Source organism: Grampus griseus (assembly GCF_964374135.1).
Source record: "Grampus griseus genome assembly, chromosome: 4".
NCBI lineage: Eukaryota > Metazoa > Chordata > Mammalia > Artiodactyla > Delphinidae > Grampus > Grampus griseus.
Window position 1 is genome coordinate 143672834 of NC_138997.1, and position 17884 is coordinate 143690717.

The 17884-nt window shown below is 55.2% G+C and overlaps 1 protein-coding gene across 2 annotated transcripts in view; it reads right to left on the reverse strand.

The window, feature by feature from the left end:
* MAEA (macrophage erythroblast attacher, E3 ubiquitin ligase) overlaps window positions 1–16098 on the reverse strand; it is a 31261-nt gene extending 15163 nt beyond the window's left edge. For both annotated transcript variants that reach the window (XM_082653560.1, XM_082653559.1), the window contains exons 1-2: window positions 15982–16098; window positions 371–553 (exon numbers count right to left, since the gene is read on the reverse strand). In XM_082653560.1, the coding sequence (XP_082509686.1) occupies window positions 371–553; window positions 15982–16050 (252 nt within the window). In that variant the 5' untranslated portion in view covers window positions 16051–16098. The remainder of the gene's footprint in view (window positions 1–370; window positions 554–15981) is intronic.
* Between the last annotated feature and the right edge of the window lie 1786 nt (window positions 16099–17884).

Consider the following 17884-nt stretch of genomic DNA (forward strand, 5'->3'; position numbering starts at 1 on the left):
ACCTCACTTTTTAGGGCTTATCAGTGGGCATACCTACCATTCCCAGAAACAGGATACCCTATGTGCTGTTCTGAGGTGAAATTGTGAAAAAAATAAATCAATCTACTACCCATCCTGGCCTCCCCGACCTGGGCTCCCTGGGACATCTGGAGTCAGGATAACCTGGCCCTACAGGAACAGGAATGTGGGTCAGGAAGCCGGCCGTACAGCTGACAGACTCCAGAGCGCGGACAGCAGGGGAGGGGGGCCCCTCCACCGCAGCTCCCCCAGGAGGCGGCCCCTTCTCAGGACAACTGGGTGAAGGGTGCGCCTGTGGGGTGCGCGCAGCCTGGGGGCAGGGCAGGCAGCATGGCCCGGAAGCAGCACTGACCTTCCTCTTGAGCACACTGAGCTTCTCCACCACACCATCCAGGAGGCTGACCACAGAGTCCACGGCTGGACAGCTGCTCAGGGTCTTCTCTAGCTCAGCCACTACCATGGTGACGTGGCTTGTCTCCCGGTCAATGTTCTTCTGTGCGGCACGGAAGCGCTTGTTCAGTGTTTCGTAGGGCACCTGCAGAAGACAGAAGGCCACTAACTCCACACGGTTGGCGGGTGGGCACCACCCATCGTCCACGCAGGATGTGCGGGCCTCCTTCGTGGCACTTTTTGAGGCAAGAGGCTTCGGCTTCTCATTCTCTAAAAATGTATCTCCTCTAAAACCTGCCCAAGCCCCACAAAAGGCCCGTGTGAGTGAGGGTCTCCTGTGCTCCTAGACAAGGACACAAAGGCTGAGATGCACCCTGATCCACATCTAAGATGTAGTGCAGCCTCCACTCTTCCCAGAAACCTCCACAAGCCAGCAGACAGAAAGATCACCAAGTTCATCTAGAATAACACAGCTAAGGAAATGAGCAAAAAGGAGAGAAGTACTGGGGGCTTTAATCGATGGACATGAAAGCCCACGATGTGCAGCAGAGATGCCGATGAGCCTGGCGGGCACCAGGCTGAGGCCGGACAGAAATCAGCACCTCAGGTGCACCTCAGGGTTAGGAAGGTGACGGCATCAGCACCCATGGGAGATCATAGGCACACATTTAACTGATCTCAACGAGAGGACGCCCATTCCCCTGAGTTATTAAAAACCACCCATTCCGTCCAGAGCATGGGAAGATAGAAAACCCACGAAGCACCACTGAGAAGTCTGGAGAACTGCTGCTCACACACTCGTCGGCCCCCAGGGTCATCACAGCGCAGCAGGCAGGGTCCAGCACCGCACCCCGGGGACCCCTAGGGAAACCCACCGAAGACAGGGACTCCCTGCCAGCACTCCCTGCTCACACGGCAGGTCTCCATGGGATTCTGCGACGGCTGCCGCAAACCGCCCCTGTGAGCGCTTCGTCTTCAGGCCCGCCCAGCAGGGAAGCACCCACTCCCGGGGCACTGCTGGCTCCACCGACACTTGCTAGGCACCAGCCGTGTGCCAGGTACTGTGCCTGGCAGGGAGGAGACCCAGGCCTGGCTCAGAGCCTGGGCTTCCCAGCAGCAGAGACCCTGGGGTGATGGCAGAGCCAGGCTCCAGCCACGGAAGGACCACCACAGCAGGACTCTTGGCCGGAGACCCAGCAAGGCCAGCACCGTCCTTGCCCTCAGCTAGCACTCCCATTCGGCAGTGCATAAACATGCCTGTCCACACCTTGGGTTCGCCAGTAGTCTGAGGGGCAGAATGCCACGAGCTGAGCCCCATCTGCCACGTGTGATGGGGTGGGCTCGGCACCGGGTGGCCACCCCGCTGGGACTCGGGCTCGCTGATGACTGCTGTGGGTGGCTATCAAAGCACAACCGAGCTACGAGGCCAAGCCCAGCAGGACACGGGACACGGCCTCACACGGACGTTCGGGGCCACCTGCTGCTGGTGGGCGGCGTGGGTCCCCCTGCATGGGCCACCGGACTGGGCTCTGTGGTCCACCCCCCACACCGGCCGCATCCTCTGGACTCAGTACTTCCTGTAAGAAAAAACGGAGGGGCTCCTTCGGTGTCCACTTGGTCAGAAAGTGACCACTGCGTACAGCACCCAACACGGTGCCAGGCTCGCGGCAGACAGCAAACCGCACGTGGTGAAGGATCCCCTCCAGCTCCTGTGGAGGGCGTGTCCTGCCACAGGCTGGGATTCTGGAGGGTGGAGGCACGACCCAGCCTTCAACCACCACCCGCGGTCTCCACGACCAGGACTGGGGGGGTTGGGTCTCTGCAATGGGAGCGGCACGTAGAGCAACCCCAAGATTGTGTGACGCCGGCACCGGAGAAGATGCCCCAGGGTCCTCAGCTGCCTTCGGTTTGCCCCCCAACGCCACCGTCCTGACCCGACGACCCCCCCAGGCAGCCTCCATGGCGCGCAGACAGGGAGAGACGCCCGCGGGGGGCTGAGGTCAGGGCTGGTGGGGTCACTGATGACCGCACACGCCCTTCCAGGCTGCTTGTTAAACCCAAGTGAGCGCAGGCGTCAATGTTACTGCTTGAAAAAGTGAGCACTCAGTTCCAGAACGACTGGGAAGTGGGTCACCGGCTGTGCCCTCAGGACCAGGGGCCAGGAGCGGAGGCAGCCTGCCCGGGTCCCGCAGGCCGTCTGCGTGAACACACTGTGTATTTGAATCTGAGCTGGACCGATGCATTCATAAAAGAAAACAGAGTGGAATTACTAGAAAACAAGTTGAACAAATCCCACGATGCACAATGAACAAAGCTCCTAAGGTGTTTTTTATTATCACATCCAGACGTTAAAATTCTCTTCCAATAAATATAATCAAAACCACCATGACACAGGAGAAAAGAGTCACGTGCCTGCACAGGCACGGGGGCGACCACGGGCCAGAGAGCCTGCATGGGCCGCGCACACACCGGTACACCCGTGCGCGTCACCGAGGCAGGGGGATTCCAAAGAAAGCTCTGTGGGCTGGGATCCGACTTTCAACTCTTATCCTGAAAAGCAGCCAGCGACGCTCTCACATTCATCCACAGCCCATCGTCAGGATCCTGTCCCAACAATTTACACTGTAAGGTAACAGTCAAGCTTACCTATTTCTCTTCTGAGGCAAGAAGCCGACTCAGGGTCTGGCATACGTCCACTGTGCGGGAATGGAACCATGGCACAGCCCGGCCGGTGGTGGGGGTGGTGGCAGCGAGGGTGCCACCCCCGCACGTGGCCCACACCCAGCCCCACCCAAGCTCCTGACGGCTCCGGACACTCCCGTCCCCCAGAGGCCTCTCCTGCACCTGCACCAGCCCCACGCCTCTCCTGGCCCTGGCCATCCTCCCACGCCCCAGGCCACCGGCCCACATGCTCGGGGGCCACGCGCTCTGCAGGGCTGAGCTTTCGGGTCCCACCCTCTGCTGCCCATGCGCCCCTCTGAGCTCGGCCACCCACCCCCCTGCACGAGCACCTGGAATCAACGTCCCTCCCGGGGACACCGGGCCGCCCAGGCCTTGCCTCTCCCGCCTTTCCCCAACTGTCCCCTGCTGTTCTGTCACCAACAGCTCCACAGGTTCCTTCCCAAGGGGCTTTTGCCAAAAGAAGGGGTGGAATTTCAGAAATGCTGAAGACTCTAAACCATGCCAAAGTATCACTGAGAACGAGGCACAATTGCGATGCCTGCAGATAGGCAAGGCTCCACACCCCTCAGCAGCCAAGCCCCTTCTGGGAGGAAAACTACTGAGACGGTCCTCGGTGAGACAACAAAACCACAGAGACATGAGAAGTGCAGTGAGGTGGGAAAGCAACAAAGAGCCAGACTGAGAGAAAAACTCTGTGTTCTTCAATACATTCCTAAAGCACAGGCAATGAAAGCAAGGGTAACAAATGGGACTACATTAGACTTTAAGACGTCTGAAAGCAAAGGAAACAATCGTCAGAGCGCAACGGCAAACCGGGAACGGGAAGAGATGTTTGCAGACCACACGCCTGGTAAGGGTTACTATCCAGGCTTCATAAGGAACCCCGACAGCTCCACGACGGAGAGACAAATAACCCAACTGAGAAATGGGCCACGGACTTGAACTGACATTTCTCCGAAGAAGAGACGCGGCCCCGACACGTGTGGGGAGGCGCTCAGCACCACTAACACTTGGGGAAACGCCAGTCACAACCACAAGGAGAGCAGCACACACCTCGGGACGCTCCCAGCGGGAACAGGGAGCAGCCGTGCTGGGGGGTGCCGGCCCCTACTCTGGGACTCCACCTCCAGGACCGGAAGGAACAGTGTGTGCTGTGGGGCGTTCTGTCAGAGTGGCCCGAGCTGACTTAAGAGAGTCCTAGAGATCTGAGCGCGATACAGCACTGCTAGACACTTAGAAATGATGGAGCTGGTTCATTTGTTTTTTACCTGGATAAAAAAATATCCTGAATGATTTTGGTAACATACGGGCAATGGTGCCTGATTCAAAGCACTGGTCCAGGAAGGCATGGAGACCAAGGAGGGTGGGCGACCTGGGGGGTGGACCCACGTGCATGGTCCGTGTGGCCAACCAAAGAGACAGGGCAATTCAGGGCAGAGAAGACCGGCTGTCTCCGCAACAGAGGTGCCGGGACTGGACCCCACGTGGGAAAAGGACAAACCTCAACCTGTGCCTCATAAAATCTGCACAGATTCCCTTGAAATGGACCACAGACCTAAACATAAAAGCTAAAACTGTAAAAATCCTCGACGTAAACATAGGAGAAAATCTTCACAACCTTGAAATAGGCGAAGATTTCTTGCAGGTATACAGAATGCACTAACTGTAAAAGAGGAATCAGTAAATTAGTCTTTATCAAAACTAAAACTTTCGCCCTTTGAAAGATAATTTAAGGTAAGCTGCACCACTTTTTTTTTTTTAAACCACCCCCCCCCCGCTTTTTGTAATTTATTTTTGGCTGCGTTGGGTCTTCGTTTCTTGCATGTGGGCTTTCTCTAGTTGCGGCAAGCGGGGGCTACTCTTCGTGGCGGTGAGCAGGCTTCTCACTGCAGTGGCTTCTCTTGTTGCGGAGCATGGGCTCTAGGCACATGGGCTTCAGTAGCTGTGGCTTGCAGGCTCTGGAGTGCAGGCTCAGTAGTTGTGGCACACAAGCTTAGTTGCTCCGTGGCATGTGGGATCTTCCCGGACCAGGGCTCGAACCCGTGTCCCCTGCATTGACAGGCAGATTCTTAACCACTGCGCCACCAGGGAAGTCCCCCTGCATCACTTTTTATTTTACCAATTTCTAATTGAGATATAATTCAGATACTATAAAATTCCCCCTTTTAATTCAAGTATACAACTTAGTGGTGTTTAGTATAACCACAGGCTGTGCAACCATCAGCATCATCTACTTCCAGAACATTTTCATCACCCCAAAAAGAAACCCGCTGCCTACAGAAGCACTCCCCAGAGCCGGGCAACCAGCCACTGACCTACTGTCTACCTGAATGGACCTGCCTATGCTGGACATTTCATATCAACGGAATCATACACTCTGTGGCCTTCTGTGTCTGGCTTTTTTTCTAATTTAGCGTAATGTTTCCAAGGCTCGTCCATGATGCAGCATGTACTTCATTCCTTTTTACGGCTGAATAGTGTTCCATTATGCGAATACCACACTTGTGTATGCACTCATAAGCTGATGGACATTTTAGCTGCTTCCACTTTGGAGCTGTTATGAATAATAAGGCTATAAATTCCTGCACAGGTTTTTGTATGGGCACGTTTTCACTTCTCCTGGGTAGATTATCTAGGAGTGGAACTGCTAGGTCATATGGTAACTCTGTGTAGCTTTTTGAAGAACTACCAGACTGCTTTCCACTGTGGCTGCACCATTTTACATTCCTCAGAGTCTATCAGGATTTTAGTCTCTCCACACCCTCATCCAACACTCGTTACTGTCCATCTTTCTGATTACAGTCATTCCCGTGGGTATAAAGCAGTGCCTCATCATGGTTTCGTTATTTCACCAATGATGAATGATGTCGTGCATCTCCTCTTATGCTCATTAGCCATTTGTATCTCTTCTTCAGAGGAGTCTCCTCAAACCATTTGCTCGTTTTTACATCGGGTTATTTGTCTTTATATTATTGAACTGTAAGAGTTCTTTACATATTCTGGATACTAGATCCTTATCAAAAATGATCTGCAGGGCTTCCCTGGTGGCGCAGTGGTTGAGAGTCCGCCTGCCGATGCAGGGGACACGGGTTCGTGCCCCGGTCCGGGAAGATCCCACATGCCGCAGAGCAGCTGGGCCCGTGAGCCATGGCCGCTGAGCCTGCGCGTCCGGAGCCTGTGCTCCGCAACGGGAGAGGCCACAACAGCGAGAGGCCCGCGTAACGCAAAAAAAAAAAAAAGATCTGCAAATATTTTCTCTCTGTTCTGTGAGTAGTCCTTTCACTTTCTTAACAGAATACCTTTGAAACACAAGCTTCTTCCCTTTAATGAAATCCAATTTATCAGTGTTATTGTAAATAAAACTCTTTTCTTCATTTCCCTTTTCACTGTTCATTTCTAGGATACAGAAATACAAATTATTTCTATTATATAAACTGATCTTGTATCCTGCAACCTTGCTGAACCACATTGTTAGTTCTAACAGGTTTGTGTGTGTGTGTGTTGTGTACGTGTGTATTCCTTAGGACTTTCCATACACAAGATGATTTCCTCTGCAAATTGAGTTTACTTATTCCTTTCCAATTTGAACGCCTGCTATTTATTTTTCTTGCCCAACTGCCCCAATTGGAACCTCCAGGACAATGCTGAATGGAAATGGTGAGTGGACATCCTTGTCTTCTTGCTGATCTTAGGGGAAAGGTTTTGGTGCTTCACCACTAAGCATGATGGCGGCTGTGGTTTTCTCAGAGATGCCCTTTATCAGGTAGAGGAAGTTCTCTCCTATTCCTAGTTCGTTGAGTGTTTTTATCATGAAAGGGTGATGGAGTTTGTCAAGTGCTTTTATCTGTGCCTATTGAGGTGATCGTGGGGTTTTTGTCCTTTATACTATTAGTCTGGCATTGCGTTGACTTTTACATGTCGGGCCAACCTTGCATTCCTGGGGTAAAGCCCACTTAGTCACGGTACATAATCCTTTTCATACGTTGTCAGATCCAGTTTGCTGGCACGCTGCTGAGGATTTTAGCACCTACATCCATCCATGAGGACTGGTGTAGTTTTCTTGTGGTATTGTCTGTCTGGTTTTGGTATCAGGGTAAAACTGACCTCACAGAACAAGCTGGGGAACTTCCTTCCGCTTCCATTTTCTGGCTGTTTGTGAGGCAGCAATGTTAACTCTTTTTAAAACATTTAATAGAATTCACCAGTGAAGCCATCATGTCCTGGGGTTTTTCTTTATGGGAAGTTGTGTTTTTTTTAATCTTTTTACATGGTATAGGCTATTCAGCCATCATTTTTACAAAAGGGTGATTTTATGCGGTTCAACTCAACACATTCTTCCTTCTACATATTTTCTGTTTGTATTCCTCACCCAACACTCAACAAGGAAGAGGGCATTGGAGCTTTCTCATCAATTTGAACCAGGTTTTTATGGTTCACATTTGGCGGATTTTTTTAAGGTTTGTTACTTGCTTTTAAATTCTGGTTTTATCTTATCTGGTTATACCAAAAAATTAAATTTGTATTAGTCAAATCTACTTAATGTTTCCTTGGTAATTTGTTTCACTACAGCTTTTAAGATCATAGAATTTCTCCATTTAATTAGTTGAATGCTAAATTATATTTCCTCCAGTACCTCTTTCCCCTTCAGTGACTCGCAAAAAGTAATCCTTCCTGTTTTCATAACTGAAGCAGAATCCGGCAAACACCCTCATCGAGACCCGTATGAAACACCTGTACTCTCATCCAGCTCCACAGCAGCCCTCCCACACCGCGCCACTTGCTTTGGTACGTGTTTCTTCAAACCTTCTCCAGTGTTTGCTGTGGGTTTTCTCACAGTATTTGCTGACAAAGAGATGCACCTTAGTTTGTTCTCATAATGTTTTCAGCCATTTTTACCAGCACAGGAAGGAAGTATTTCCCCAATGGCAGGAGACCTTTTATCTTTCACAATTAAGAAACCTCAGAAGAGGTTTCTAAATATTTATCACAAAGCTAACAACATCCTGTAAAGTGTTGCACTGAGCCCTGAATGGCAGCAGACAGCCCTGCCTGGCCTGGAGAGCTGTGCCTCGTGTTCCGGCGTGTGGCACGGAAGTCTCACGAATCACACGCTCTCCTGGGCTGACCTCCCCGGGCACAGCAAACACCTGAGGGAGGCTCACGAAGGGCAGGAGTGCTTCAAACCCCCTCTTTCAAATAGGCTTCTTGAAAAGTGACATGTTGCTGGCCCACCTCTAGGGGGATGTGATGAGATGGACTTTTCACTCCGTGAAGTGCTGACAAAGCTGGAGGCGGGAAGGGCACCGTCAGCACCTCCATATTCTCCCTCCTGGGGGCAGGGTCCTCTCATCCGCGACTGCTGGTTACTCACAGGCATCTTTTCATGCCACTGGTCCATCTCAGCAAGGGCAGTACGGGTAAAACAGAACACACTGCAAGTGATGAGTTAGCCGGCGTGCACACAAGGCAGCCTGGCACCAGCCCTCCACGTGAGCGTCTCCAGGCCCGGGGCGGCTCAATGACCAAACACGACACACAGAGCCCGAGCAGGCACCAGTGCCGACTGTATGCATAACACCAGGGAAACACTGGCTCACCTTTTCCATACAACATATAACCAAAGCCAGCAACTTTGCAACAAGGCTGTTACTTTCGCAGTTTCATAGCAGACCCTGGTGTCCAGCAGAGACACCCTTCTTGGAGCTTCCCTCGTGATAAAGAAGAAAGGTCTGATCAAGCACACAGAGAAGTCAGATGGTATCTTTCCAGCTACTGTTAGCATCTTCAAACAGAAACCCAGCACCCTCTGCTGCTGCCAGCCACGGCGCCTCCACTGGCGCCCACTGCTGGTGTGCTGCAGTCACCCTAACGCTTTACTCTTCCTGGCATTTTCCCAGGAGATGTTCTACTGGTTATTGCTGGGATGCAGAAAAGTGAGGACTTTTGTCTGCTTTTCATGTACCCAGTTACTGTGTTGACCTTTCTAATTAACTGCAGTCATTTTCTGGTTAGTTTGCTTGTGTTTCTGGGTACATAAACATATTCTGTCTCATTCGTTCTAACAGTTACATTTACTTGTTTCAATCTTACTTCTTTGGATAGAATTGCCAAAATAATATTTAATAATTCATCTGTTATTTGAAGAGTTATTTCTTCTACGCCCTCCAAAGAGCTTATAATCCCAGTGGTTAGAAACAAAGAAGCAAAGCACAGTTAAGTCAAATGGCAGCGGCAGCTAAGGAGAAAAACAGAGCAGAAGAGGGGATGGTGGGACTCCCAGTCTCAATAAGGTGCTCGCACTGAGAAGGTGATACCTGAGCAGAGACGGGGGAAGGTGAGGGAATAAGCCAGACTGACATCTGGGGGAAAGGATTCTGGACAAAGTAAACAAGAGCAAAGACTCTGAGGCCCCCCATGCTGGCACATCCTGTAGCAGTGGGGAGGCCACTGTGGCTCAGTTTCCAAAGGAGTGGAGGTGGGGGAGGAGGTGGCAGGGAGGAGGGAGAGGTGAGGAGGTGGCGGAGGGGGAGGAGGAGGAGGACGACGTCGGGGAGGAGGTCGGGGGTGAGGGGGAGAGGTGAGGAGGTGGGGGAGGAGGATGATGTGGGGGAGGAGGTCGTGGGGAGGAGGTGGGGGGAGGGGGAGAGGTGAGGAGGTGGGGGAGGAGGACGACCTGGGGGAGGAGGTCGTGGGGAGGAGGTGGGGGAGGAGGAGGGGAGGGAGGTGGGGGAGAAGGTAGTGGGGGAGGACGTGGGGAGGAGGGGGAGGGGAAGGGGGAGGTGAGGAGGTGGGGGAGGGGGAGGGGAGGGGAGGAGGACGACGTGGGGGAGGAGGAAGAGGGGGCCAAGTCATGTGGCCCTGGAGGGCCACTCTAACAACCTTGGACTTTACCCCGAGTAAGACGGGAGGCTGCCAGGAAAAAGCACGGGCAGTGCTGGGGACAGCTGGGGGCTCCTTCAACAACCCGGAGAGGGCCTGGTTTAGGCCACGGTGGCAGAGTGAAAAGGATGTGAGGACAGGCTGGATGTGAGCTCTGAGAACGGAGGGGTCGAGGCTGGCTCCAAGGTTCCAGCGTGAGCCAAACGGGATGGGAGCGCTGTCCGCCACTGAGACCAGGAAGACGGGGGGGCGGGTTTGCGGAGGAGTTGGGTAAGACAACGAGTTCAGACTTCCACATGCTGAGACACCTTACAGACCCAAGAGGGGACGTCTGACAGGCTCCCGGGTCCAAGGCTCTGGGGCTGGCGAGGGGATCCAGCTGGGAGTCATCGGTACACACGGGGGTCCTCAAACAAGGTCACCAAGTCAGCGAGCAGTCCCAACAAGGAGGATGAGGGGCGGCTGTGAGCCTGGGAGGAGCCAGGCGTGCGTGGTGTCACGGGAGCCGCCTGGGGCCCTACTCCGGGAAGGAAGGGCAGCCTGTGGCACACGTGGTGAGAGGTGGGGGCGAGCACCAGACTCTGTCAGGGGCTCAGGCAGCCCCATGGGGTCACCTGGAGACCCTGGCCAGAAGCCTGCCAGGGATTGCTGGGGCAAAACCAGCCTGGAGGCCGCTCGTGAGACCGGGAGGTGGCCATCTCGAAGGGGGTGCCCCGAGGGTGCTGTCCAGTTGTCACCTAGAAGGTCACGGCATGCACACCGTGAGTGGACAGAGGGGCAGGGCGCAGACACTCCTCCCCGGCAGCTGAGCCTTGAAGGAAGGAGAGAGGGGTGCGGGCCGGGGTGGGGGGGTGAGAAAAGAAACTCCGAAGGCTGCCACACCCGGAATGCCGCTCGTGGACAAGAGTGAGATGTGAATGTTTACGGGATTTCCGCCCAGACAGAGGAGATGCTCGCTCGGCCAACAGCTACCGCCGGTGCCCCCCACGGGCAAGGAGCTCTTCCAGGCGCTGGGAGGGCAACAACCGCCCCGACACGGCCCCTCACTGAGGACCAGCGTCCCAAGGGGGCATGTGACAGAAAAAGCACCAGAGGGTGACCAAAGCCAGAAAGAAAACCCCAGGGTGAGGGCCAGAGCGCAGGGGCCGCAGGGCCGGATCCGGCTCAGGGCGGTGGCCTGGGGCCACGTGGGCAACGACACGTCGGCAGTGCCCTGCCCAGCCGGCTGGTGGAGCGCTAGGAGGCCGGCTCCCATGTGCAGAGACCTGGGAGGGACACAGGATGGGGCGGGGAGCTGGGGGAGGTCTGGCTCAGATGGGGCAGGGCACGGGGGCCGCTGTCATGATGGGAAAGGGGACAAGGCCAGGCCCCAGGGTCTGCGTGTGGTGGCAGGGGAAGGCTGGCTCTGTGGACAGTGAGACCATCGACCCAGCTGGGGGTTTTCTCCCCCGGCCACATTCTGCGCGATAGTCCAGTTATCAAACTACTCAGCAATATTTAGTTGTTAACTATTGGTTAGTAGTGATTGAAACAGTGAATAATTCTGGTTTTCAAAAGGTTGTGAAAAACGTACACCTGAAAATAACCAACTGTTACCCCAGTGGAAACTGCTTGGCCAGGTTCAGGTCAGCATCAAACATCCCACCTCAGCCTGCCCGAGGCCTCTTCCCGGCCCGTCTTCCCACCCCGCCCCCCGGCCCGTGTCGCCAGCCAGGCACTCAGTGGCCCCTGCCCCCTTTGCAGGGCTCTGGGGACGTCCAAGCTGCCTTGCTGCAGTGGGACCGTGACCCTTCCGTGTCAGGGTTGCCAAGACTTAAACTCAACCCACATGGCTCCTCCCCGAAACACGCCTCCGCGGCCACCCCCAAACAAGTGCGCTGAAACCCTGTCCCTCGTTTAATGCCTCCTGCCACCAAGCGTGTGACCAGGACGGGGCCTCACCCATCTCTCCATGAGGCCGCCCTGCTGTCGTGCACCATCGGGGACCCCCTCTCCAGGGTTTGTTCCGAGAGTTCCAAGAGCGCAGATGTCACGTGCTCAGTGATCATGTTTGTTACAGACCCGGCCGGAAGCCAGGGGCCCGAGGCGTGTGTGGTGGCCACATGGCTCCCCCACCAGCTCTGCCACCACCTGCCCAGGGCTGAGGGTCAGCGCTGGCTCCAACAGCCCACCCCTTACAGAGAAATGGAGATTAGAAAGCCCTTTCCTCTCCAGACTTGAAATCTGTTTAAAACACTAACCATACTTAAAAACACAAGCAGCGAGCAGGGACCCTCACGTCAACCCACGTCTCTCCGGGAGGGCCCGGCATGGAGGACGCAAGGACAGGACATGCCACCAGGATGCCTTCGTTTGGTCAAACGTCCCTCCAGCGACAGTGAGAGAGAGGGGAGCGCGAAGCCAGGAGGACGCGTGGCACACACTTCAGAGAGGGGTACGCAGCCGAGCTCTGGGTGTGTGGGGCTCTGGAAGCCAAGGCCATGTGCGGGCTCTTTCAGCTGAGAACAAGCACTGCCCTGAAGGTGTGACGAGGCTGCAGCCTGAGAAGAAGGCAATCATGACGCAAGCAGCTGCGGACCAGAGACGGCCAGCGTCTGAGGGAGGGACTGGCTCACTCGGGAAATCACAAAACCTAAAGTAGAAAGAGGTTAGGCCCCAGCCATGGCCACCACCTGGGACACAGCATAATCAGATACTTGTCTCAAAAGTCCAAACACTTTATGCTACCAGCATTTCTCAAATTTGAGAACACGTGATTCCCCCAAGCCAGGCTGAGGCCAAGTTTGTAAAACCGCACTGAAAGTTATAACTTTAGCATGTAACTGGCACACAAACTTTCTACAAGTACAAAGTCAGGATTTGAAATTGCAGGGCAGTACTTGGTCAACAACACTGTCACCACATGAAAAGCAGCAGATTTTTTCAAAGACACAGGAGAATCTGCCTCCAGGCCCAGCTGGGAGCAACGGCCACACTCCCAGCCTGTCACATGTGACAGGAGGGGACAGCTGGGAGAGGGGCTGGGGAGCCAGGATGAGGCTCCAGGTGAGCCCAGAGATGGGTCCAGGTGAGCTCAAGGGGAGGAATCAGGGTCCAAAGCAGGTTTCCAGCGACGATGCCAGGTCCCTCCCCTGGGCTGAGCGAACTCCCACCTGACCTGGACGGTGACAAAGAAGGCCTCTAAAATATGATTTTCCTTCAGCTATCCAAAGGAAAAAACAGAAATAAAAACTCCAAAAACGAATGGGATAACTAGCAAAGTCATTTGGAGAATAAACACAAATTGCTTTTATACTCAGAAAAAACTTCTAAAAACATAATTAGAACAGGGTTTCCAGTTGACGATGGTGGATCACGCACTCGAGCTTCCACTTCTCCTTCCCTGAGGCCTGAGGGGCACGGCCCACAACCCCACACACTGCAGGGAAAGCTGCCAGCCAGGGCCAGAGCACCAGGTGCCCGGACACGCCCGCTGCAGTAAGAACAAGTTCCCCACAGCAAGGTGCAGACCAGTGGTTCTCATGGGGACCACCTGCGCCCCCAGCCCAGGACAAGCGGCAAAGCTAGAGGCACCCAGAGGCGTGCTCCCGCCGCCAAGACGCATCCAAACGTCCACAGGCCCCGGGGGGAGCAGGGGCTCGGGGTGGGGGAGAGGGCCCGGGTCAGGGCGCGCCGGAGCCGCCACCAAGGGCCGCTCCACCCTCTGGCCACTCTGCCAGGAGAGAAGAGCAGAAGAGCTTACCAGCCCTGAGGCTATGACGAGGCTGCCCAGCCCCCCAACAGGGAGGAGTCCCCATCCTGTGTGAAGGGGACTTGCCGGCTGCACGCTCGTCCCTGCTACCCTGCAGGAGGAGCTGCCTTCAGACTAGAGAAGCACACCCTATGCCTTCCAGAATGCCCACCCTCAGCCCTCACCCCCTGCCCCCCTGCCCTGTCCCCCTGCGCCCCCTGCCTCTTGACTCCCTCCAGACCATGAACGGCACAGCTCCCGAGCCAACAGCTCTTCCCATGTTCCTGGTGAAACTTCCTCATTATCCAGTAGGAATTACTCCTGATAAAAATGTTAACTCAGCAGTGACACACATGTCAAGAGAACAGAGGAATTATCCTGTGGGATCTAAATAATCTGTGAGGGAAAACGGAGATAGTACCTTGCAAAAATTCTACTTTTTAAAATCATTCCAGAAAAGAAGTAAAATTTCTTTATTTGGCAAGCTCACTTGAAATGATACTATAATATTTCTTGGGACTTCCCTGGTGGTGCAGTGGTTAAGAATCCGCCTGCCAATGCAGGGGACACGGGTTCGAGCCCTGGTCCGGGAAGATCCCACATGCCGCGGAGCAACTAAGTCCATGAGCCACAACTACTGAGCCCGCGTGCCTGGAGCCCGTGCTCTGCAACGAGAGAAGCCACCGCAATAAAGAGTAGCCCCCACTCGCCGCAACTAGAGAAAGCCCACGCGCAGCAACGAAGACCCAATGCAGCCAAAAAACAAAAACAAAATCCTTTACCTCTAGAAGTATCTGCCTAACTACATTAATCAAAGCCTGTCTGATAAGTCTGCAACTCAGACTCCGTTCACGGTTATGAAACGCGAGAGCACGACTCGGAGGAGGGATCCTGCCTGTCTGGCGTTCCCCACATTCACCAGCACAGTTTTCATCTCTGAACCTTCCTGTCTGTCCGTCAAGCGGCAGGCCTGGCAGGGGCTGAGGGAGACCAAAGCTCAGCAGCGGTTCCCACTCACACCCCTTTGTTTTGGTCGGGTGCCTCGGGCAGCAGAGAATCGTGGCCTATGAGCCGCAGGGTCTTGGGGAGTGGAGTGTCAGAACAGCACGCCCTACACCTGCGGTCCAGCAAACAGGCATCTGGCTCAGGCCGGCAGCGCTTCCCTCCCTTCCCTTCAGCTACCTTCCCACAGCCAGAGCCCTCTCTTCACCCTGAGCCGACCCAGGCGCCAGGAGTAAACAACCTCAGAGGCGTTGAGGACCCTCCCGAGGTCTCCCAGGAAGTGAACGCAGAGCTCACAGCAACCTGGCCACACCGCACCCCCCCTCTGTCACCACTGACGTGGACAGGGATGCTGGGTCCTCCGGGAGGAGAGATGCGACGTGGCCCCCGGGAAAGGAATTCAGACGCACGTAGGATCGGCCGCAGCTCTCCTGGGAATGTTATAACCTTGAGCGTTGAAGGAATTTACTCCCAGGTGCTTCGCTGTAGTCAATCACCATCGAATCCTCTACTAACTAGGGAAGAACTAGCACCGACCCCTCTGCCGGGAACACCGATTTCATCCCAGCGTTAAGTCGACTTGCCTCAGCGACCATCCAAGGTCACCCAACTGGCGACCGAGTGGCAAGGGCTGTAATTCAGGTTTGGTGACGCCCTGCAAATGGGTTCCCATTGGGTCGTGAGGTCTCTCCTCACAGGTTCCCTAATTAGAGGCTGGAAGCCATCCATCAACACCGTCTGACACGAGCTTCCGGGAGGATAGCTGGACACCAACCGCCCTTCACGGTGGGCACTCTGGCTGGGCGCCCGCGACCCCACAGCCCTGAGACCCCAGCCTCCAAAGTCGCCAGCCTGTCTACGACCAGGACTGTCGCTGATGCAGTTCACGGTATTATAGGACGAAGGGGCCACAATCGGGCTCCGGAGGGAGAAGCGGGGCGCCAGGCAGACGCGCTCCCCGCCCTGTCACGAAGGCAGGAGGGAGCATGGATGGCCAGACGCCACACCCGCCCGGCCCTCAGGTTCCCTGCCCCCGGGGAGCCCGGCCGCCAGCCCAGGACCCCAGAGAGACGGGCCCCCAGCCCCTGGGGAGCCAGGCCCCCAGAGTCCGGCCCCTGGGGAGCCCAGCCCCCAGATCCCCGGCCCCGGGGAAGTCCGGCCCCCAGACCCCCGGCCTCCGCCCGGCGCCCCATGCCGCGCCCCGGCCTTCGCCCAGCCCCTCCCCCTCCCCTCAGAGGCCGCCCGGCCAGGCGCGGGCGCCCCCCGGCCGCAGACCCCACCTTGAGGGTCGGATACTCCTGCACCTTCAGGGTCATGGAGAGCTGAGCCGCGGACTCTTGCACCGCCATCTTGGACCGGCCAAAACATTAGCGGGCGGAGCGGAAGCGCGGCGCGCGGCACGCCGGGTAGTGACGTCGCGGGGCGGGGCGGGCCGATGCCTGCACCAATCACGCCCGCCCCCGCCCCGTGGCGGAGGATGGGCGCCGAGAGGCGTCCACTCCACCCAATCATCGCCGGCCTTTCTCTCGTTCAGCCAATCAGAGGGAAGCATGGCTGGGCGTGGTCTCTCCTTGAACTTGAGGCGGGGCGGGGCGGGGCGGCTTCTCTCCACCCGTCGCTCGCTTGCTGCCCCAGCCCCAGTGCTACCTTCCCAGAGCGCCCCCGGGGGTTGAGGGCCGGGGTCCTGCTAGGAGCGCGGCTATGGGGGTGACTGGGCTCGCGTGGGGCGGCCCCTGGAGGCAATGACCCCTCCCTCCTGATTAGGAGCCCTCCTTGCAGTGACCCCGCGTGGTAGTCGTGGCCAGAATGTCTGCAGGCCACGGGTGCCGGTCAGCCGGCTACTTTCCATGGGCCCCTCTCCGCAGAGGAATGCGTCTGGAGCTTGACACGGAGCCGCAGGTTCCCGCTGAGGAAGAGGAGAACTGAACTGGTTAAGGAAAGAGGCTCCCACAGTGTAACAAGGACCCGGTGCGGGGAGAGCATCCAGCATCCCTGGCGTCCACACAGATTCTAGTTTCCTTTCAACCACTTCACATTCTTATTCCCTTTTATTCCTTTTAAAAATAGAAATTAAATTAGGTTTCACTAGTTAAGAGAAGACTTTCAAATTAAGCCACATCTCACACTCATTTCTGAAACGATTTTTTAAAAAGAAATATTAAGTTTAGCATTGAAAAAAACACCTAAGGCGACACAAGAAAGCCACTGTCGCAATGGGAGCCACTCGGACTCTCTACCCTCACCCCCACCAGCCCCCACGCCCTGCAGCATTCTAGCAGAATCATGGCAATAACCGAACCACGGGAGGATGAGAAGCTTCCTGTCCTGGATAAAACCAAGTTCCTGGAACCTGATCACATCAACCAGAGTAACAGCATCAAGGCAATCAGAGCCTGTGCAGCTCAAGGCTAAGCTCAAGCCTCTGTCAACTGTAATAATATGACAGCCAGTTATTTCACCAACAAAAGGGAGTTTACTCAGGAATAGTGGAGGAACTTCGATTCGGAATATGCAAACAAGGACAGACCACAAGCAAACCCAGAGAACAAGAAATGGGGACTTGCTTTTATAGGGAAAAGGAGGAGTTGGGAGGGGCTGTGATAACGGAAGAATCCATTGGAAGAGCTGGGGGGGGGGGAGCATGGAGGCTTCCCATTGGCTGAGCTGCTGCAGTCTCTGATTGGCTGGGCTCTGGGGGGTGGGGTTGGAGGGAAGTTTTCTTATTCCTGCTGGATAGTAGGTAGAGGCATCTTCCTGTTTGGGATAATTGACATGCATGGTGGGTGTGAGGGCACCCACTGCGGGCCTGTCCTGACTCCAAAGGTTAGTGGAATGCTCCTTAATTAATTCTACATTTTCCCCTTTTGCTCAAGATCTTTCCTTGAAAGCATCACTGATCAAGAGTCAGGATCTCCTCACCTAGTGGTTTGCCCCAGTTAACTTAAAACCAGTAATTAGGGTCAGCATTTGGATCTTCAGAGGCTCTCATTTTAAAGAGGCAGGTTTTCATGGAGGAGGAGAGAGGAAGGTGGTGTTGGGGGCAGGGCCTGAGCACAAGATGGTTTCTAGGGGCAGAGTCTGAGGCAAAGGGAGTGGGAAGACACATAAGACCCTACCTGAGACAAAGAAATTGGGGGCAGGGGGGGACACAAGAAGCACAAGGCTTTGGAAGCCATTTTGTTC